This window comes from Cherax quadricarinatus, chromosome 42, assembly GCF_038502225.1.
Source record: "Cherax quadricarinatus isolate ZL_2023a chromosome 42, ASM3850222v1, whole genome shotgun sequence".
Classification (NCBI taxonomy): domain Eukaryota; kingdom Metazoa; phylum Arthropoda; class Malacostraca; order Decapoda; family Parastacidae; genus Cherax; species Cherax quadricarinatus.
Window position 1 is genome coordinate 7,192,881 of NC_091333.1, and position 21,913 is coordinate 7,214,793.

The 21,913-nt window shown below is 38.7% G+C and overlaps 1 protein-coding gene across 1 annotated transcript; it reads left to right on the forward strand.

Annotated features, from left to right (window-relative positions):
• Window positions 1-8,718: 8,718 nt before the first annotated feature.
• Prosalpha4 (proteasome alpha4 subunit) lies at window positions 8,719-21,515 on the forward strand. The gene is made up of 6 exons (XM_070093243.1): window positions 8,719-8,876; window positions 11,835-11,961; window positions 15,491-15,593; window positions 17,802-17,946; window positions 20,648-20,830; window positions 21,307-21,515. Exons 1-6 carry the CDS (start codon window positions 8,772-8,774, stop codon window positions 21,394-21,396), a joined length of 753 nt encoding a protein of 250 aa, XP_069949344.1. The 5' UTR covers window positions 8,719-8,771; the 3' UTR covers window positions 21,397-21,515.
• Window positions 21,516-21,913: the final 398 nt, after the last annotated feature.

Below are 21,913 nucleotides of genomic sequence, written 5' to 3' on the forward strand. Positions count from 1 at the left end.
TGAAGTCCGAATTGATCAGCCGTCGCCCTGCCGTAAATACACCTATGTTCGGTGAGCATGGGGGCGGCTAGGCAAAGAGCAACACCAATCCGAATGGCCAGTGGGGCGAGATATATATATATATATATATATATATATATATATATATATATATATATATATATATATATATATATATATATATATATATATATGGATGGATTTATGATTTATGGATTTATATATATACGGATGGATTTAAGAAGGATGAGGTTAATCATAGAATTGATGAGGGAAAAAAGGCGAGCGGTGCATTGAGGTATATGTGGAGACAAAAAATGTTATCTATTGAGGCAAAGAAGGGAATGTACGAAAGTATAGTAGTACCAACACTCTTATATGGATGTGAAGCTTGGGTGGTAAATGCAGCAGCGAGGAGACGGTTGGAGGCAGTGGAGATGTCCTGTCTAAGGGTAATGTGTGGTGTAAATATTATGCAGAAAATTCGGAGTATGGAAATTAGGAGAAGGTGTGGAGTTAATAAAAGCATTAGTCAGAGGGCAGAAGAGGGGTTGTTGAGGTGGTTTGGTCATTTAGAGAGAATGGATCAAAGTAGAATGACATGGAAAGCATATAAATCTATAGGGGAAGGAAGGAGGGGTAGGGGTCGTCCTCGAAAGGGTTGGAAAGAGGGGGTAAAGGAGGTTTTGTGGGCTAGGGGCTTGGACTTCCAGCAAGCGTGCATGAGCGTGTTAGATAGGAGTGAATGGAGGCGAATGATACTTGGGACCTGACGATCTGTTGGAGTGTGAGCAGGGTAATATTTAGTGAAGGGATTCAGGGAAACCGGTTATGTTCATATAGTCGGACTTGAGTCCTGAAAATGGGAAGTACAATGCCTGCACTCTAAAGGAGGGGTTTGGGATATTGGCAGTTTGGAAGGATATGTTGTGTATCTTTATACGTAAATGCTTCTAAACTGTTGTATTCTGAGCACCTTTGCAAAAACAGTGATAATGTGTGAGTGTGGTGAAAGTGTTGAATGATGATGAAAGTATTTTCTTTTTGGGGATTTTCTTTCTTTTTTGGGTCACCCTGCCTCGGTGGGAGACGGCCAACTTGTTGAAAAAAAAAAAAAAAAAAAATATATATAATATATATGTATATATATATAATATATATGTATATATATATAATATATATGTATATATATATAATATATATGTATATATATATATATGCAATAAGATCAGAGTAAACAGGTGATTTCAAAATATGCAAAACAACCACTCTGAAAGAATAGAGAAATTCCAAGCGCTTTCGTGACTAGTCACGAAAGCGCTTGGAATTTCTCTATTCTTTCAGAGTGGTTGTTTTGCATATATATATATATATATATATATATATATATATATATATATATATATATATATATATATATATATATATATATATATATATATATATATATACATACTTGACAATGATCACCTTTCTATCCCATGTATTTTTGTATAGGTAACAGAGAAGCAATGTCTGTCTGTGGTAATATTTTCCGCAGGAATAGTCTTTTACCTCCCAACCATTTCTATGATAAATGGCACCATTTAAGCGGAACATAAAAGTGCCACAGCACGGTGATGCCACGCTGTGTTTTCCACCAACTCTGAATCAATTACGCCTCTATTCAGTTACAAACAGCCGTCAGTTTAATGCAAATAAAATCATTCTCATAATAATACCAAATTTTATTTTATGTTACCGTTTGATCAATGCAACAAAAGTATGGTAATGTATGGTTTAATAAAATCAAAAATAATTTATTGTATTAAAAAAAAAATCAACTTACAAATATCTATGTAATATTTTTTCCCTGCAAATTTGATAATTTTGTAATTATTATTATTGTTATTAGATTTATTAATAATTAATGATATAATTATAATTATTAATTATTATTATTCTAAAATTCCATGTGTATAAGAAGATGGGACATTTTTTGTCCCAGGTGAGACTAGAACTTCGCTCCCTGATCTACCAGCAACTGTGATCTACCAGCAACTGTGATCTACCAGCAACTGTGATCTACCAGCAACTGTGATCTACCAGCAACTGTGATCTACCAGCAACTGTGATCTACCAGCAACTGTGATCTACCAGCAACTGTGATCTACCAGCAACTGTGATCTACCAGCAACTGTGATCTATCAGCAACTGTGATCTACAAGCAACTGTGATGTACCAGCAACTATGATCTACCAGCAACTTTACTGTGATCTACCAGCAACATTACTGTGATCTACCAGCAACTTTACTGTGATCTACCAGCAACTTTACCGTGATCTACCAGCAACTTTACTGTGATCTACCAGCAACTTTACTGTGATCTACCAGCAACTTTAACGTGATCTACCAGCAACTTTACCGTGATCTACCAGCAACTTTACTGTGATCTACCAGCAACTGTGATCTACCAGCAACTGTGATCTACCAGCAACTTTACTGTGATCTACCAGCAACTGTGATCTACCAGCAACTTTACTGTGATCTACCAGCAACTTTGATCTACCAGCAACTTTACTGTGATCTACCAGCAACTGTGATCTACCAGCAACTGTGATCTACCAGCAACTTTACTGTGATCTACCAGCAACTGTGATCTACCAGCAACTGTGATCTACCAGCAACTGTGATCTACCAGCAACTGTGATCTACCAGCAACTGTGATCTACCAGCAACTTTACTGTGATCTACCAGCAACATTACTGTGATCTACCAGCAACTTTACTGTGATCTACCAGCAACTTTACCGTGATCTACCAGCAACTTTACTGTGATCTACCAGCAACTTTACTGTGATCTACCAGCAACTTTACTGTGATCTACCAGCAACTGTGATCTACCAGCAACTGTGATCTACCAGCAACTTTACTGTGATCTACCAGCAACTGTGATCTACCAGCAACTGTGATCTACCAGCAACTGTGATCTACCAGCAACTGTGATCTACCAGCAACTGTGATCTACCAGCAACATTACTGTGATCTACCAGCAACATTACTGTGATCTACCAGCAACTTTGCTGTGATCTACCAGCAACTTTACCGTGATCTACCAGCAACTTTACTGTGATCTACCAGCAACTTTACTGTGATCTACCAGCAACTTTACCGTGATCTACCAGCAACTTTACCGTGATCTACCAGCAACTTTACTGTGATCTACCAGCAACTGTGATCTACCAGCAACTGTGATCTACCAGCAACTTTACTGTGATCTACCAGCAACTTTGATCTACCAGCAACTTTACTGTGATCTACCAGCAACTGTGATCTACCAGCAACTGTGATCTACCAGCAACTTTACTGTGATCTACCAGCAACTGTGATCTACCAGCAACTGTGATCTACCAGCAACTGTGATCTACCAGCAACTGTGATCTACCAGCAACTGTGATCTACCAGCAACTTTACTGTGATCTACCAGCAACATTACCTTGATCTACCAGCAACTTTACTGTGATCTACCAGCAACTTTACCGTGATCTACCAGCAACTTTACTGTGATCTACCAGCAACTTTACTGTGATCTACCAGCAACTTTACTGTGATCTACCAGCAACTGTGATCTACCAGCAACTGTGATCTACCAGCAACTGTGATCTACCAGCAACTGTGATCTACCAGCAACTGTGATCTACCAGCAACTGTGATCTACCAGCAACTATGATCTACCAGTAACTGTGATCTACCAGCAACTGTGATCTACCAGCAACTTTACTGTGATCTACCAGCAACATTACTGTGATCTACCAGCAACTTTACTGTGATCTACCAGCAACTTTACCGTGATCTACCAGCAACTTTACCGTGATCTACCAGCAACTTTACTGTGATCTACCAGCAACTTTACTGTGATCTACCAGCAACTTTACTGTGATCTACCAGCAACTTTACTGTGATCTACCAGCAACTTTACTGTGATCTACCAGCAACTGTGATCTACCAGCAACTGTGATCTACCAGCAACTGTGATCTACCAGCAACTGTGATCTACCAGCAACTGTGATCTACCAGCAACTGTGATCTACCAGCAACTGTGATCTACCAGCAACTGTGATCTACCAGCAACTGTGATCTACCAGCAACTGTGATCTACCAGCAACTGTGATCTACCAGCAACTGTGATCTACCAGCAACTGTGATCTACCAGCAACTTTACTGTGATCTACCAGCAACATTACTGTGATCTACCAGCAACTTTACTGTGATCTACCAGCAACTTTACCGTGATCTACCAGCAACTTTACCGTGATCTACCAGCAACTTTACTGTGATCTACCAGCAACTTTACTGTGATCTACCAGCAACTTTACTGTGATCTACCAGCAACTTTACTGTGATCTACCAGCAACTTTACTGTGATCTACGAGCAACTTTACTGTGATCTACCAGCAACTTTACTGTGATCTACCAGCAACTTTACTGTGATCTACCAGCAATTTTACTGTGATCTACCAGCAACTTTACTGTGATCTACCAGCAACTTTACTGTGATCTACCAGTAACTTTACCGTGATCTACCATGAACTTTACTGTGATCTACCAGTAACTTTACTGTGATCTACCAGTAACTTTACTGTGATCTACCAGTAACTTTACTGTGATCTACCAGTAACTTTACTGTGATCTACCAGGAACTGTGATCTTCCAGCAACTGTGATCTAACAGCAACTTTACTGTGATCTACCAGCAACTTTACTGTGATCTACCAGCAACTTTACTGTGATCTACCAATAACTTTACTGTGATCTACCAGTAACTTTACTGTGATCTACCAGCAACTGTGATCTACCAGCAACTGTGATCTACCAGCAACTGTGATCTACCAGCAACTTTACTGTGATCTACCAGTAACTTTACTGTGATCTACCAGCAACTTTACCGTGATCTACCAGCAACTTTACTGTGATCTACCAGCAACTTTACTGTGATCTACCAGCAACTTTACTGTGATCTACCAGCAACTTTACTGTGATCTACCAGCAACTTTACCGTGATCTACCAGCAACTTTACTGTGATCTACCAGCAACTTTACTGTGATCTACCAGCAACTTTACTGTGATCTACCAGCAACTTTACTGTGATCTACCAGTAACTTTACTGTGATCTACCAGCAACTTTACTGTGATCTACCAGTAACTTTACTGTGATCTACCAGCAACTTTACTGTGATCTACCAGCAACTTTACTGTGATCTACCAGCAACTTTACTGTGATCTACCAGCAACTTTACTGTGATCTACCAGCAACTTTACTGTGATCTACCAGCAACTTTACTGTGATCTACCAGTAACTTTACTGTGATCTACCAGCAACTTTACTGTGATCTACCAGTAACTTTACTGTGATCTACCAGCAACTTTACTGTGATCTACCAGCAACTTTACTGTGATCTACCAGCAACTTTACTGTGATCTACCAGCAACTTTACTGTGATCTACCAGCAACTTTACTGTGATCTACCAGCAACTTTACTGTGATCTACCAGCAACTTTACTGTGATCTACCAGCAACTTTACTGTGATCTACCAGCAACTTTACTGTGATCTACCAGCAACTTTACTGTGATCTACCAGCAACTTTACTGTGGCCTTATTCCTAGTAATGACCTTCGTGTAGTAGATAGTCTTTTTAGTATGATAATAAGATGTTATCTTCGTTATAGAATAATGAAGATAACATTATGTATGATAATCTATGTAACTGTATTTGTGTATACTTCCTTACTTACTTACTTGCTTACTTGCTTACTTACTTGCTTACTTACTTGCTTACTTATTTGCTTACTTACTTGCTTACTTACTTGCTTACTTACTTACTTGCTTACTTACTTGCTTACTTGCTTACTTACTTGCTTATTTGCTTACTTACTTACTTACTTACTTGCTTAATACTTACTTGCTTACTTGCTTGCTTACTTACTTACTTACTTACTTACTTGCTTACTTGCTTACTTGCTTGCTTACTTGCTTACTTGCTTGCTTACTTACTTGCTTACTTACTTACTTGCTTACTTACTTGCTTACTTACTTGCTTACTTACTTGCTTAATACTTATTTGCTTTCTTACTTGCTTACTTACTTGCTTATTTATTTGCTTACTTACTTGCTTACTTGCTTACTTATTTACTTGCTTACTTGCTTACTTACTTGCTTACTTGCTTGCTTCCTTACTTGCCTACTTACTTACTTGCTTACTTACTTGCTTACTTGCTTACTTACTTGCCCGGTGGGCTGGTGGCCAAAGCTCCCTCTTCACACACAGAGGGCCCGGGTTCGATTCCCGGCGGGTGGAAACATTTCGACACGTTTCCTTACACCTGTTGTCCTGTTCACCTAGCAGCAAGTAGGTACCTGGGTGTTAGTCGACTGGTGTGGGTGGCATCCTGGGGGACAAGATTGAGGACCACAATGGAAATAAGACAGAGAGTCCTCGATGACGCACTGACTTTCTTGGGTTATCCTGGGTGGCTAACCCTCCGGGGTTAAAAATCCGAACGAAATCTTATCTTATCTACCACTAACTTTAATGTAATCTATGAGCAACTTTAATGTAATCTATTTCTGTGGGTGGTAGTCAGTGGATGGGAGACAGACTGGGTCCAGGAACTAGACCCCAACATTAGTCTTTGCTGAGCAAATTGAGGTAGTAATGAACTGTTTACATTCTTTATTGAATTCAAACAGATGGCTGGTTTGTGAGTGGCCAAATTTTTCAATGGAATCATTTTTTTTTTCTCTCAAAATTTGGAAATTTGTGGAATTATTTTATCAGATTGGATTATCTTAAAGTAAGAATCAGTTTTGTTTTTGCATGATTGTATAGGAATAATTTCTTTGTTAGCTTGTGCTCACCTAAATGTGGTTGCAGGGGTCGATTCACAGCTCCTGGCTCCACTTCTTCACTAGTAGCTGCTGCGTCACACTCTCCCCTCAAGGAAGGTTCCTTGATGTTGGTGAGGGGCTCTTGATTTAGGGAATTGGATCTAGGCTCCAGTTCCCCGAATTAAGCCTGAATGCCTTCCACATCCCCCCCAGGCGCTGTATAATCCTCCGGGTTTAGCGCTTCCCCCTTGATTATAATAATAATAATAATGCGTCACACTCTCCCCGCTCCAAGAACTTTATCATACCTCTTCTTAAAGCTATGTATGGATCTTGTGTGAGTCATAATGTGCTAGTTCTGTTAATTTCTGTAAAATAATTAAAGACTGACACTTCTAATTAGAAATAAGTCAGTGTTTGGCTATATGGTTATCCTGGGTTAAATTAACTTAATGTTCTTGTATGTGTCTATAACATCTACTTGCCCTCAAGACCATTATTAAAAATTTGTGTTGTGTACACTAAGCATAAAGATAAGATTTTTTCGGATTTTTAACCCCGGAGGGTTAGCAACCCAGGATAACCCGAAAGAGTCAGTGCGTCATCGAGGACTCTCTGTCTTATTTCCATTGTGGTCCTCAATCTTGTCCCCCAGGATGCCACCCACACCAGTCAACTAGCACCCAGGTACCTACTTGCTGCTAGGTGAACAGGACAACAGGTGTAAGGAAACACGTCGAAAGTTTCTACTCCGCCGGGAATCGAACCCGGGCCCTCCGTGTGTGAAGTGAGAGCTTGCCAGCCAGGCCACGGGATATCCTTAGCCCTTGTCAGTTGGTGCTGGATTGATTACATCGTCTTTACATCTCTATTGCTCTGCTACCTCTTCTGTACTCGACTGAAGAAGCCTACTGTGTAGTCGAAACGTTTCGGAACAAAGATACCTAACTGTTGCACATGTGTCTTACTTAACAATTACAATAAAACACCTAAATTACAAGGAACGGTTGAAGGTCCTTGACCTGTACTCCATGGAAAGCAGGCGAGAAGGATACATCATAATTTACATTTGGAAAATTCTAGGAGGACTAGTCCCGACTCTGCACATGGAAATCACTCCCTGTGAAAGCAAAAGACTTGGCAGGCAGTGCAACATCCCCCCAATGAAAAGCAGGGGCGCCATGAGTACAATGAGACAACACAGTAAGTGTCAGGAGCCCAAGACTGTTCAACTGCCTCCCAGCATACATAAGGGGGATTACCAATAGACCCATGGCTGTCTTCAAGAAGACACTGGACAGGAACCTAAAGTCAGTACCTGATCAGTAGGACTGTGGTACGTGCGTCGGCCAGCAGTAACAGCCTAGTTGATTAGACCCTGATCCACCACGAGGCCTGGTCTTGGACCTGGCCGCGGGGGCGTTGACCCCAGAACCCCCCTCCACGTATACCCGTACCTAAATAAACTTGCTTATTTATTTATTGTACTTAACGTGTGTCACTGATGTCAGCTATGGTCTGTATACGTTGCATCATGTATATGTAGAAATAGAAATTATTATTATTATTATTATTATTATTATTATTATTATTATTATTATTATTATTATTATTATTATTATTATTATTATTATTATTATTATTATTACTTAGGTGTTTTAACTTTTAAGGCTTAAATAATAATATATTACAAGGACCCCCAATGGAAATTAGTCTGACTGTGGGTTATCCTGGGTAATTTACCTCTGTATGATAATTGTACCCATGTGTACCTGTGACTAAATGAACTTACTTAGTTTGAATAAAGCGGGAGTGAGATAGAGATAGAGAGTTAGAGAGAGAGATAAAGAGAGAGAGAGAGAGAGTGAGGGCGCCACCTGTGTTGTTGTTACTCTGCCAGTCATCATGTCCGGCACCAGTTATGATCGTGCTATCACTGTTTTCAGCCCTGATGGTCACTTATTTCAAGTTGAATATGCCCAGGAGGCCGTCAAGAAGGGCTCGACGGCTGTGAGTACCAGTGCAATCATTTCATTTTTGTTTGTGGGTTAAATTTTGGGGTGAAAAATGTGCTTGTGTAGCCGGGGTGACTAGTGAGGGACTTGGCGTTTTTAAGTCTCGTCAGTTAAGTTTATTTATATGTGGTTTTACGCAGTTTTTTGGATGATTTGCAGATTGTCTTGCACGGTAATGTATGTCTAAATTACCTAGGATAACCCCCCCCCCACTCAAAAAAATTATTTCCATTTGGACCTTGTGTGATAAAGAGTGAATGTTGGATATACGGGTTTAGCGCTCCCCATGATAATGAATGTTGGATAAAATTTTGACTTCGTGTGACAGTAAAAAAAAAAAAAATGGAATGTATGTCTACCTACCAATGCTAACAAGTGACAGTGGGAATAAGTCTCTTGACTTTTTTGGGGGGAGTGGGGGAGGCTTATTCCAATCCTTACGGGTTTACAGCTTGGTTATGATTATAATAATAACTGTACTTGTGTGTACCTGTACCTGAATAAATTTAATTGCTTGCTTATAGTAGGTGTCTCAGGGGTATATTGCCTTTGGCTCACAACCAAGGAGCCCGGGTTTAATTCTGGGGAGGGTTGAAATGTTGTGCATGTTTTCTCACTCCTACTGTCCCCTGTTAACCTAGCAGTAAATAGGTATAACCTTCAACTGTTTCAAATTGTTGATTGCATCTTGGGGAAGAGGCCCAAAGGATCGTAGGGAAAATTAGACACACTAATTAGCTTTCTTGGTTTACTAACCCTTCAGCTTTATAATCTAAATAATTTAGTCTGTTAGGTTAAGATGAGATTTTGTTGGGATTTTTAACTCCAGAGGGTTAGCCACCCAGGATAACCCATGAAGGGCGGTACGTCATCGAGGGACTGTCTGTCTTATTTCCGCTGGGGTCTTTCAGTCTTGTCCCCCAGGATGCAACCCACACCATTCAACTTACTGCCAGGTACCTACTTACTTGCTAGGTGAATCGAATAATAGGTGTAAGAAAACACACCCAGTGTTTCCACCCAGCCGTGGATTGAACCACAGACACCCCTGGGAGTCTTCAAGAAGGCACTGGACAGGCACCTAAAGTGCCACAGCAGGGCTGTGGTTCGTACGTCAGAATGCGTGCGATGAACAGCAACAGCCTGGTTGATCAGGCCCTGATCCACCATGAGGCCTGGTCACAGACCAGGCTGCAGGGGTTACCTGGAGGTTATTCCGGGGATCAACGCCCCCGCGGCCCGGTCCATGACCAGGGCTCCCGATGGATCAGGGCCTGATCAACTAGGCTGTTACTGCTGGCCGCACGCAGTCCAACGTACGAGCCATAGCCCGGCTGATCTGGCACTGACTTTAGGTATCTGTCCAGCTCTCTCTTGAAGGCAGCCAGGGGTTTATTGGCAATTCCCCTAATGCTTGATGGGAGGCTGTTGAACAGTTTTGGGCCCCGAACACTTATGGTGTTTTCCCTTAGTGTACCAATGGCGCCCCTACTTTTTATTGGGGGCATTTTGCATCGCCTGCCCAGTCTTTTACTTTCGTAGGGAGTGATTTCTGTGTGCAGATTTGGGACCATTCCTTCCAAGATTTTCCAAGTGTAGATTATGATATATCTCTCCCTCCTGCGTTCCAACGAGTACAAGTCAAGTGCTTCCAAGCGTTCCCAGTAGTTAAGGTGCTTGACAGAACTTATACGTGCAGTAAAGGATCTCTGTACACTCTCTAGATCTGCGATTTCACCTGCTTTGAATGGAGATGTTAATGTACAGCAGTTTTCCAGCCTAGAGAGAACAAGTGATTTGAAAAGGATCATCATGGGCTTGGCATCTCTCATTTTAAAAGTTCTCATTATCCATCCTATCATTTTCTTTGCACGTGCGATCGTGGCACTGTTGTGATCCTTGAAAGTGAGATCCTCAGACATTACTACTCCCAGGTCCCTTACATTATTTTTCCACTCTATTGTATGGCCGGAGTCAGTAGTATACTCTGTTCTAGTTATTATCTCCTCCAGTTTTCCATAACGGAGTAGTTGGAATTTGTCCTCATTGAACATCATATTGTTTACCGTTGCCCACTGGAAAACTTTGTTTATATCTTCTTGGAGGTTAACCGCGTCCTCAGCAGATGACAGCCTCATGCAGATCATAGTATCATCCGCAAAGGATGATACGGTGCTGTGATGTATATCTCTGTTTATGTCTGATATGAGGATAAGGAATAAGATGGGGGCGAGTACTGTGCCTTGTGGAACAGAGCTGTTGACTCCCGAAACCCTCTCCAGGTATACACTCAATGTGTGAGGCGAGAGTGATACCCGCCAGGCCACTTCAATTTCATTGCCCAAATAAATTTGAAACTTAATACAGTAATCAAGGCATCATCCTAAACAATTTTTAATAGTATGTTACATGATATTACTGTAAAAATTGATTTAATAGTTCCCGATTTAGTGGACAAAATCTGAGGCCGGACAACATTCAGAAGAAATGGACAAAGGCAGAATTGTCAGCTAGTCGTACAGTCTGTTGGATTTCACAGACTTTGTCCATTATATCAGAATTGTGTGCTATTTTTGACAGAATTCAGGATTTAATAGACAAAGTTCATTAAATTCAGAATTATTCATTATTCTTGCAGTCCACTGGGTAAATCCAAAAATTCTCTTACTGTTAGGATGATTGAAAAAAAATATTTTCATTCAGATTTAATGGGAAAGCAGCTTTATCAGCCCCCCCTTTTCCCTATTTGTCCATTAAACCTAAGGTTTATTTGATTTTTGTTGTATGAGCGCTGAGTGACCTACTCAAAGTGCACTGTAAATATCACTGCTACTAGTAATACTACTGCCCCATTCCTTGGATTGACCCTAAATGCCTTCAGCACTCCTTTGTGAATGTAATACTACTACTATCCCAAACAATTTTCAGCTGTTAGATACATTTTCTTTCACAGGTGGGTGTGAAGGGCAAGGATGTAGTGGTTCTGTGCGTTGAAAAGAAGTCTGTCCCAAAGCTGCAAGAAGAACGCACTGTAAGAAAAATATGCCTCCTTGATGACCATGTACTCATGGCCTTTGCAGGTATGTTATGACATTATCTTATTTGAATTGTTAGATGAAGTATTGGTTTTGTTTAAATGTATCTGTAAATAATGTGTCATATCAGTATTTAAGGTTAAATCAAAATTAACAATCTAGAAGGGTGCTGTGAAGCCAAATAAAGGTCTCCTGAATCAAGGAATTAAAGCCAAGGGTTGAGCCTGCTTATCTTTCATTTCCCAGATGGTGTATTATTCCTATGGGTTTAGCACTTTCCCATGAATATAATAATAATAGGAGAGCTATGTGGCAAAAATTGCAAATATATGAAATAGGAGGTAGGATACTAAAAGCATTTAAGAGTTTTATGCAGCTACACTTAGGTTAGGGTATGTAGGAGAGAGCAGGACTATTTCCCAATGAAAGTAGGACAGAAAGGGAATGTGTGATGTCACAATCAATATTTAGTGTATAGATAGGGTTTTAAAAAAGAAAAGTGAATGTGGAATGTTGGGGAGATGTGTGGGATTTACCCTCTGATTGTCTTGCTACATGGAACTAAGTTGTAGTATTGATGCTGGGATCTGTTACGTGGATTTACATCATGAGTTCAACTCGCTCGGATAAGCTGTGAGCAGTAAATTTTGGCCTAGATATGAGAGAATGGGTCTGTGTAGCAAGTGTGCATAGTATAAAAAAATCCTGCCTCATATGGTGCATAATGGGAAGAGCAAAACTCTGACCCTGTGTTTGGTTGAAAATAGTGACTTTGAGGTATTTTCTAGGGTGGTTTTTATAGGTTTATTGGCTGTTTCTTAGAATCATTTGATAGAGTGGAACACACAACTACTGAAATAGAGATGATTTTAGTAAGTTTCGAAATCGAAAGTAGCTTGAAATCAGTCTCAAAGTGGCAGAAATATTTTATTTTTGCCAATATTCTTGAGGATGAGTATGGCCTTCCCTACATGCACCCATGGTCTGTTTTGTGGGTGTTTTTACTAAATCTGATTCAATTATTGAGATACCACAAACCATGACAAATTCCTGTATATATTTTTTGCTTGAGAAATAGAGTAAATATTCAATTTTTTTAGATGAATTCTAAATGGAAAGCAAATGCAATATAGGAGAGGCTTGGGGCATGATTATTGCACAGAAGAAATGTTCTTTTAGTGCCTGGAATATCTACAGTGTTTATTTTGGACTCTTGTTTTTTAAATTAATTTTTTTAAACTTTGCATAAAATTGGCCAAATTACTGAATTCTGTGAACTTTATAGAGCAATTATGATAGCTGAGTGGAAGGCATACTAGCAAGATAGCTAAGAATTTTGCCAAATTGAGGAATGTAATTGGCTTAAAATAGGACTCAGAAGTTGGTGAAATTGACTTATGATATCGTAATGACATGATTGCAAACAAACCATACCACGGGCGGGGATTGAACTCGTAGTGAGTGAGTTTTATGACTCACTCGCCATGAGTTCAATCCCCGCCTGTGGTATGGTTTGGTGAAATTGCTGTTGCATAAAATGTGCCTAGACTGCTTGCCTAATTTCATGTTTTTCCATCAAGGAAAAAATTCTCTCTCATTTTAGGGGTCTGGACATGAAAGGGTTAAAAGATATTGGATTTAGTACAAAATAGGAGTTGTCTCAGTTTCACTTTATCAATGACAGTTCTTTTGGGAGATTCTGAAGACAGGTTTCAAAGTTTGGTGGATGAATTTGAGAGGGTATGTAAAAGGAAATTAAAAAGGGAACATATGAAAGAAGGTAACAAAAAATCTAGTTGATGATACCTTCACTATCAGATTGTAGGGAGTAAGTATGGAGAGTGGATGTATTCAGATACTTTGGAGTGAACTTATCAGCAGATAGGTGTATGAAAGAGAAAGTGAAATGTATTAGATGGGAAAAGGTAGGTGATGTGTTGAGGTATCAGTGGAAAGTTTAAATAGAAAGGCAAAAAAAAAAAAAAAAGAAAAAAAATGTAATGGTACCAATGTTTTTGTATGGGTGTGAGACATGGGCTTGGAACATTGCAGCAAGGCAAAGGCTGGAGGCAGTGGAGATGTCAAATTTGAGATCAGCACATGGTATGAATGTTATACAGAGGGCTCGGAGTGTAGAAATTAAAACTGTGTGGGGGTCGCCAAGAGTATAATTCAGACTCCTGAGGAGGGGTTGCTGAGGTGGCATTTAATAGGATGATGAAGAGAGTGTATAACACTGGAATGGAAGATTGAAGGGATAGGGGGTCTTCCCAGGAATGGTTGGAGGGAGGGGGTTAAAGGAGGCTTTGAGTTTTAGGGGCTCTAGCATCTAGCAGGCATGTTCAAGCATGTTAAATAGGAATGAAATGCAGACAAGTGGATTTTAATGGACATGCTGTTGGAGTGTGAGAAAGGTAACATTTATTCAGGGAAACTATTAGCTGGACTCGAGACCTGGAAATGGAAGGGCAGCAAGGATACTGCAGTCAGAGGATAGTCTGAACTGTGATGATAGCATGACAGAGATTGAGTGAGTGATGGTTATAAGTAATAAGTACAGTGGACCCCCGCATAACGATGGCATCACATAGCGATTTTTCCGCATACCGCTTACTTTTATCGCAAAATTTTTGCCGCGCATACCGATTAAAAACCCGCTCACCGATTTTCGTCCGAGACGCGTCCAATGTGCCCTCACATGTGCCGCCCGTCCCATTGTTTACCAGCCAGCCTCCGCGGTAACATCCAAGCATACACTCGGAATATTTCGTATTATTACAGTGTTTTCGGTGCTGTTTCTGGAAAATAAGTGACCATGGGCCCCAAGAAAGCTTCTAGTGCCAACCCTGTGGTAAAAAGGGTGAGAATTAGTATGGAAATTAAGAAAGATTTTGAAGGGTTTGGGGCTAACCCTGAGAAGCCTATGCCAGTTGTGGAATCCATTGTGCCTACTTCAAAGATTAAGGAAATGTGTGCACAGTGGGTTGAACTGCAAACCTTTATAGATGAAAATCACCCTGACACAGCTGTTGCAAGCCGTGCTGGTGACTATTTCAATGACAATGTTGTGGCCCATTTTAGACAAATCGTAAAGGAACGGGAGGTACAGAGCTCTATGGGCAGATTTGTTGTGCGACAGAGGTCCAGTGACTCAAGCTGGTCCTAGTGGCATTAAAAGAAGAAGGGAAGTAACCCCGGAAAAGGACTTGCTACCTCAAGTCGTAATGGAAGGGGATTCCCCTTCTAAACAGTAAGAAGATAATGCTCTCCCCTCCTCCCATCCCATCAATCATCACCAGATCTTCAATAAAAGTAAGTGTCATGTAATTGTGCATGCCTTTTTCAGTTTGTGTGTATTAAAATTAACATTTCATGTGGTAAAAAAAAAATTTTTTCATACTTTTGGGCGTCTTGCACGGATTAATTTTATTTCCATTATTTCTTATGGGGAAAATTCATTCGCATAACGATTATTTCGCATAACAATTATCCCTCTTGCACGGATTAAAATCGTTAACCGGGGGTCCACTGTATTGTAATAATTGTTACTAAAACAATGTTGTTTCTTCTCCAGGACTGACTGCTGATGCTCGTATCCTAGTAAACAGAGCTCGTGTGGAGTGCCAATCTCACAAACTTACTGTGGAAGATCCTGTCACTTTAGAATACATTACCAGGTAAATTATGTATGGAAAGTGTGTAGAATAATATGAGTGTTATGCTGAATTAAATTTTAAAACAATATGGAAATCAGAAATGCAAGAGGTATATTTCATTATAAAAAATAAATTCAGCTTTTTTTTGTGATTTCTGAGAATGGAAACAGCAAGTAAGAGAGAAGTGAAGATTTATAATATTAACAAACAATACATTTTATAGATAATAAAAATAGTTTTTCATACAGAAAAGGCACTACTAAATTCGAGGGTCCACTGTACTTATTAAATCATTAATGCAAACATACCTTGGTAATTCTTGGTAATATTAAGTACATATTTTATAGTGCAGTATTGTATATGGATTGGATTTATTCTTGTTAAAAATAGCTATTTAGCACAGACATAAATTTTGCTTTGTTGGTGAATAATAAGTATAGGGTATTCCATTGGGTTCATTTTAAATATGTAGTTTGTTGTGAAACATGTGGTTCAAATACATGACAAAGCACTCCTAAAACTAGCAAGCCTGTACAATAGCCACTGTACCATGCCAACTTTTAGAGCATGCTTTTGAGATTATCTTGTTTTGTCTGCAAAAAAAAAATATATATAAAGTTAAGGCTGGACTGGCTAAGTATGCAGCCTTAAATTTTAAATTACATACAGTTGCAGTCCATACCCCAGTACCACAACATGGAATTTTTTTTGCACCAGTGGATTTCACTGGTGCTACCAGTCTTTCTTAAACAGGCACTCTGTTTGATATGAAGTGAGTTGATACCAGTTTTTTGGGGACAGCTACCTGAAGTTCCTGCACATAACCTGTTGTATGTCTTCTTAAGCAAATTTTTTTTTTTTTTGTGCACTGGTTACAGTACAGGGTAATAATGGTAAAAGAAGCTCAAGTACAGAATGTAATGAGTGATGGAAAATTACATTGGAGGGTGAATGAGGCATCAGATAGCCACTCCTTGGTAAGAAGTTAAGAAAACTCGTTCTTTTTAGTTCCTTCCCTGGCATTCACTATTACAAATCAAGTTGCATTCTTAAGTAAAATCTGTTTGAGGATGGCCAAAGGGGATTTAATATTAATTTAAAATGCAATATATTCCTTAACATGCAAGTTTATAATAGTATTGTATTGTTGAATATTATTGGAAGAGCCAAGAAATATAATAATACTGCATTTTTGACATGTACAATTTTATAAAAAGAATAATTTCTGGACTGGTTGAATTATGCTCAACGGTGCTACTGTCATTCCTCATCTAAGTCTGAAAATCATAGAGAACAGCATTCTAGGGCCTGATGGCACTGGATCTGTAAAGGTGTGACCTGAATCACGTTAAAAATACTGAATACAGAAAGTCATTAAGGTTTAAATATATTTATACCTAAATAATGCCGCATTTCTTATTGGATTCAGATGACCAGAGCAGACAAGTGACTCTATAAAAAAAAATTCCAATGTGTAAATAGAATGTGCTTTATGTTAATAGTAACATTAAGCACTTTTTTTTTTTACATGTGGAAAGTGGTTTTTATGGAGTTCTTCAATACAATATGAATAATTAGATTGGTTTGAAGATTATGCTGTATACAAAAACAAAATGGTGGAAATATAGGATTTTTTAATCCATTTAATTTCAACACCAGTAATAGCTTGAGCACTACATGTATGACATGTATGACAGTGGTACCCCGAGTTTCGGCCACCTCCCAACTCGAACAGTTATATAAGTGTATTATTGTAAGTGCTTTTGTAAGTGTATTTTGGGGGTCTGAAATGGACTACTCTAACATTATTCCTTATGGAAACAAATTCGTTCGGTAACGGCACCCGAACAGCCTTCTGGAACGAATTATGGTCAAAACTCGGGGTTCCACTGTACTTTACTTTGTCTAAAGCAGAACAACCTATTTACTGGGTCCTGCAACTTAGCCAACATATAGTTTTAGAGAAAAAACAGAAGTTACTCCAGTCAGAGAAATTTTAAGAGTTTGGTTTATATACTGCTCATAATCTGAGCATAATTAATCTAACGTGTCAAATTTAATTGACTTGTGTGTAATATTTAAATGGTTATTGAGTTATTACATGCTTGTTCCAATTTTGTGTTAAAAATAAGAAGCAGAATAATGACCCGTTTTTCTAAGCATCGTTTGGGTTAGACATGACTTGTTAGTTTAACAAAAACTGTACTACTACTGTCTTGTATATTGCAGATTCATAGCTACCTTAAAACAACGTTACACACAAAGCAATGGACGCCGACCGTTCGGTACATCTTGTTTAATTGCTGGCTTTGATATGGATGGAACTCCTCATCTGTATTTAACAGATCCCTCAGGCACTTACACAGAATGGATGGTATGTGATAATTATGTAGTATATAAACTTCCTTGTACATGGCTTCACTGTTTCTTTATTTTTCAATCAAAATAGTTGTCCTCTTTATTTTGTGTAGTATTTACTACTGGTAAGTTCATTGGTATTGTGATGATTTTTGTGCATTTAAATTGCAAATAAGGAAGGGTTGGAAGAAGTGTGTGGAAGTTTGAGAAGTAGAAGTTTGATCGTCCATGAACCATGTAAAATTGGAGTGGAGAAACGTTGTTTTCGGTGACTTGATATCCTGTTAGAGTGTGAGCATGTTAGCATTGTACCAATGAAAGAATTCAAGGAAATCATAAAGTTTGAAGTTAGGAGGTACAGTACATGCACTTTGGAATATAAAGTGGGCTGTTGCAGTTCACTGGGTCATGTCTGTGCACTTCTGGAGACTGCTTAGGAGGTGAGTGGTGGCAACTACTATTACTATTATTTTTATTATTATTCCTCGGGTCACCCTACTTCGGTGGTGAAATGGCTAATTTGTTCAAAATATATATATATTAGGTAGTAGGTTGGTAGACAGCAGCCGCTCAGGGAGGTACTACCATCCTATCAGATGAGTGTGAAACATAAGCCTATAATTGTTTTTCATGAAGGGAGGATTGCTTTTTCTTCTATCTCATAAACATGCAAGGTTGCAGGTATGTCTTGCTACTTCTACATACACTTAGGTCACACTGCACATGCATGTACAAGCATATATATGCTAACCCCTCTGGGTCTTCTTCTGTTTTCTTCCTAGTTCTTGTTTATTTCTGCTTATCTTCATGGGGAAGTGGAACAGAATTCTTCCTCCGTAAGCTATGCGTGTCGTAAGAAGCGACTAAATGCCGGGAACAGCGGGCTAGTAACCCCTTCTGTATACATTACTAAAAACAAGGAAAAGAAAAACTATAAAATTGGGATGTTTGAATGTGCGTGGATGTAGTGCAGATGATAAAAAAGAGATGATTGCTAATGTTATGAATGAAAAGACGTTGGATGTCCTAGCCCTAAGCAAAACAAAGCTGAAGGGGGTGGGCGAGTTTCAGTGGGAAGAAATAAATAGGATTAAGTCAGGAGTATCTGAGAGAGTTAGAGCTAAGGAAGGGGTAGCAATAATGTTGAAGGATCAGTTATGGAAAGATAAGAGGGAATATAAATGTATAAATTCAAGGATTATGTGGATTAAAATAAGGGTTGGATGTGTAAAGTGGGTCATAATAAGTGTGTATGCACTTGGAGAAGAGAGAAGTGTAGAGGGGGGGAGAGAGATTTTAGGAGATGTTAAACGAGTGTGTAGGAACTTTTGAGCCAAGTGAGAGAGTAATTGTGGTAGGTTACCTAAATGCTAAAGTAGGAGAAGCATTTAGAGAGGATGTGGTAGGTAAGTTTGGGGTGCCAGGTGTAAATGATAATGGGGAGCATTTGATTGAACCTTGTATAGTAAGGGGTTTGGTTATTGGTAACACATATTTTAAGAAAAAGAGGATAAATAAGTATACAAGATATGAGGTAGGGCAAAATGGCAGTAGTTTGTTGGACTACATATTGGTAGATAAAAGACTGTTCGGTAGACTTCAGGATGTACATGTTCATAGAGGGGGCCACAGATATATCAGATCACTTTTTGGTTGTAGCTACAGTGAGAGTAAAAGGTAGATGGGATACAAGGAGAATGGAAACAGCAAGTACGAGAGAAGTGAAGATTTATAAACTAAAAGAGGAGGCAGTTAGGGTAAGATAAACAACTATTGGAGGATAGATGGGCTAGTGTGAGTATAGGCAATGGGGTAGAAGATGTATGAGGTAACTTTAAGAATATAGTGTTAGTGCTTAGCAGAAGTTTGTGGTTATAGGAAAGTGGGTGCAGGAGAGAAGAAGAGCAGTTGAACAACCATGTGTATTACTATTTGTGTGGTATATAGATTCCAAATAGGTATGTTCTTATAAGTAGTACAGCAGGCCCTGCGTTATGACATTCACTAATGCAGTGGTTTTCAGTTACAGTGAAACCTCAGTACTCGAACTTAATTCATTCCATTAGGCTGTTCGAGTGTCAATCTGTTCGAGTACTGAACTAATTTTTCCCAATCAATTTTCTTTTTGGTTGACTGTTATCACTAATCTTAGGCCCCATGGTGACTTATTTGTACAAACATAAGTGCCAAGCAAATTGTAGACTACCAAGCTATTTTTTTTTTTTTTTTTTTTTTTTTTTTGCCAAACAAAGCATTTGAATACCAAATTGTAAGAGTAGAGAGCTGTTCGAGTACCGAGGTTCCACTGTATACCCATTATTCACGACTTCCTACAATAAATATATTCACCACTCATTAATAGCTAAGGACAAAAATATTTAAATAATGTGTGTACTGTATGTGCATTTTTTAAGCCTAGCTCTACTTCTCAATTAATATATGATTGTGTAAACATGTTTTCAGGCTTTCATATGCACTTGAAAGTGAAAATAGGCTGTTTCACTTTCACAGCAATTTTTGATTTATAGCTGAAGCCCAGAACCTAACCTGCTGTATAAGGAGGACCCTACTGTACACATTTTGGAAGCTACTCATATCAAGGGTAATTTTAGGTGGTGGTGCAGTTATCCCCTCACATTGCACAGATGCCCCATTGTACGGTACATGAATTTTCACATTATATTGAATATCTGACCATTTGATTTTCTTTGTTTTAGGCAAATGCTACTGGTCGAAGTGCTAAAACAGTCCGGGAGTTTTTAGAAAAGCATTACACAGATGAAGCCGTTTCTACAGAGGAAGGAGCCATTAAGTTAGTGGTGCGAGCCCTTCTTGAAGTGGTTCAGTCAGGAGCAAAGAATGTGGAGGTAGCCATCATGAAACCTAATGAACCAATGAAGGTGAGATAGTTTGCATATGTTACCCTTTGTTGTGTCGTTTACTGTTAACTATTATAAATATATTGTAATTTTTATTTTCGTTGATATAAGTTTTCTGATAAGCTTGTAATATGATGGTAAATTTTTCTTTTGTAAATAGGTCAGTTGTTAATAGCATTCGTAAACAGTACAGTAGAACCTCAGTACTCAAACTTAATTCATTCCAGAAGGCTGTTCGAGTGTCAGTCTGAGAATCGAATTAATTTTTCCCAACCAAATTTCTTTTTGGTTGGCTGTTATCACTAATCTTCATAAGCCCCCATGGTGACTTATTTATACAAGTATAAAAAACATCAAAAAATGCTAAGAAACGTGAAATGGTTTACAGTGAAGTTCTGGCAGGTCATGTTTGTTTGGTCGAGTCCCAAGCCTTGTTCAAGTGCCGAGGTTCCACTGTACATAAATTAATCAAAATATTGAAAAAAATGTTATTTCAGATGCTGGATATAGGCAGTCTGGAAAAAATTGTAGCAGAAATTGAAAAGGAGAAGGAAGAAGAAGCAGAGAAAAAGAAGCAGAAGAAGTAAACAAATTTTCTAGTGCTCTAGTACATTTAATTTTTGTCACATGCTGTTCTTTCATTTTGTTATATTACAGTGATTACTAAAATGAGGTGTTTCTCATTTTCCAGTAAAGGGACACTATAGATTTCTTTCATTACTCCTAACAATTTTAACATTTTGCAATAAAAATTTAGCAGCAATACATGCGCTATCAAAATTTTTCATAGGCTAGAAATGTAATTGAAAATAATGCTAAGTCACAGAGTCTTTGAAGCTGAATAACTTATATGGGTTTAGTGCACATGTTCTCCCTACACTACTGTCTACTTCACATTACAGAAGTGTTTACATTACAGAAAAGTGGACAGCTCAATTGAGATTCCTGTTGGTGTTATACCTCAGGAATATAATAATACAACATTTTAGTTTAATATTTATTTATTAAAACTAATTTTGCCATTGAAAATGTAAAAGGTAACTTTTTTTTTTTTTTGCGTATTAAATAACCATACCCTTCAATGGAGGTTCATTGATGCTGGTG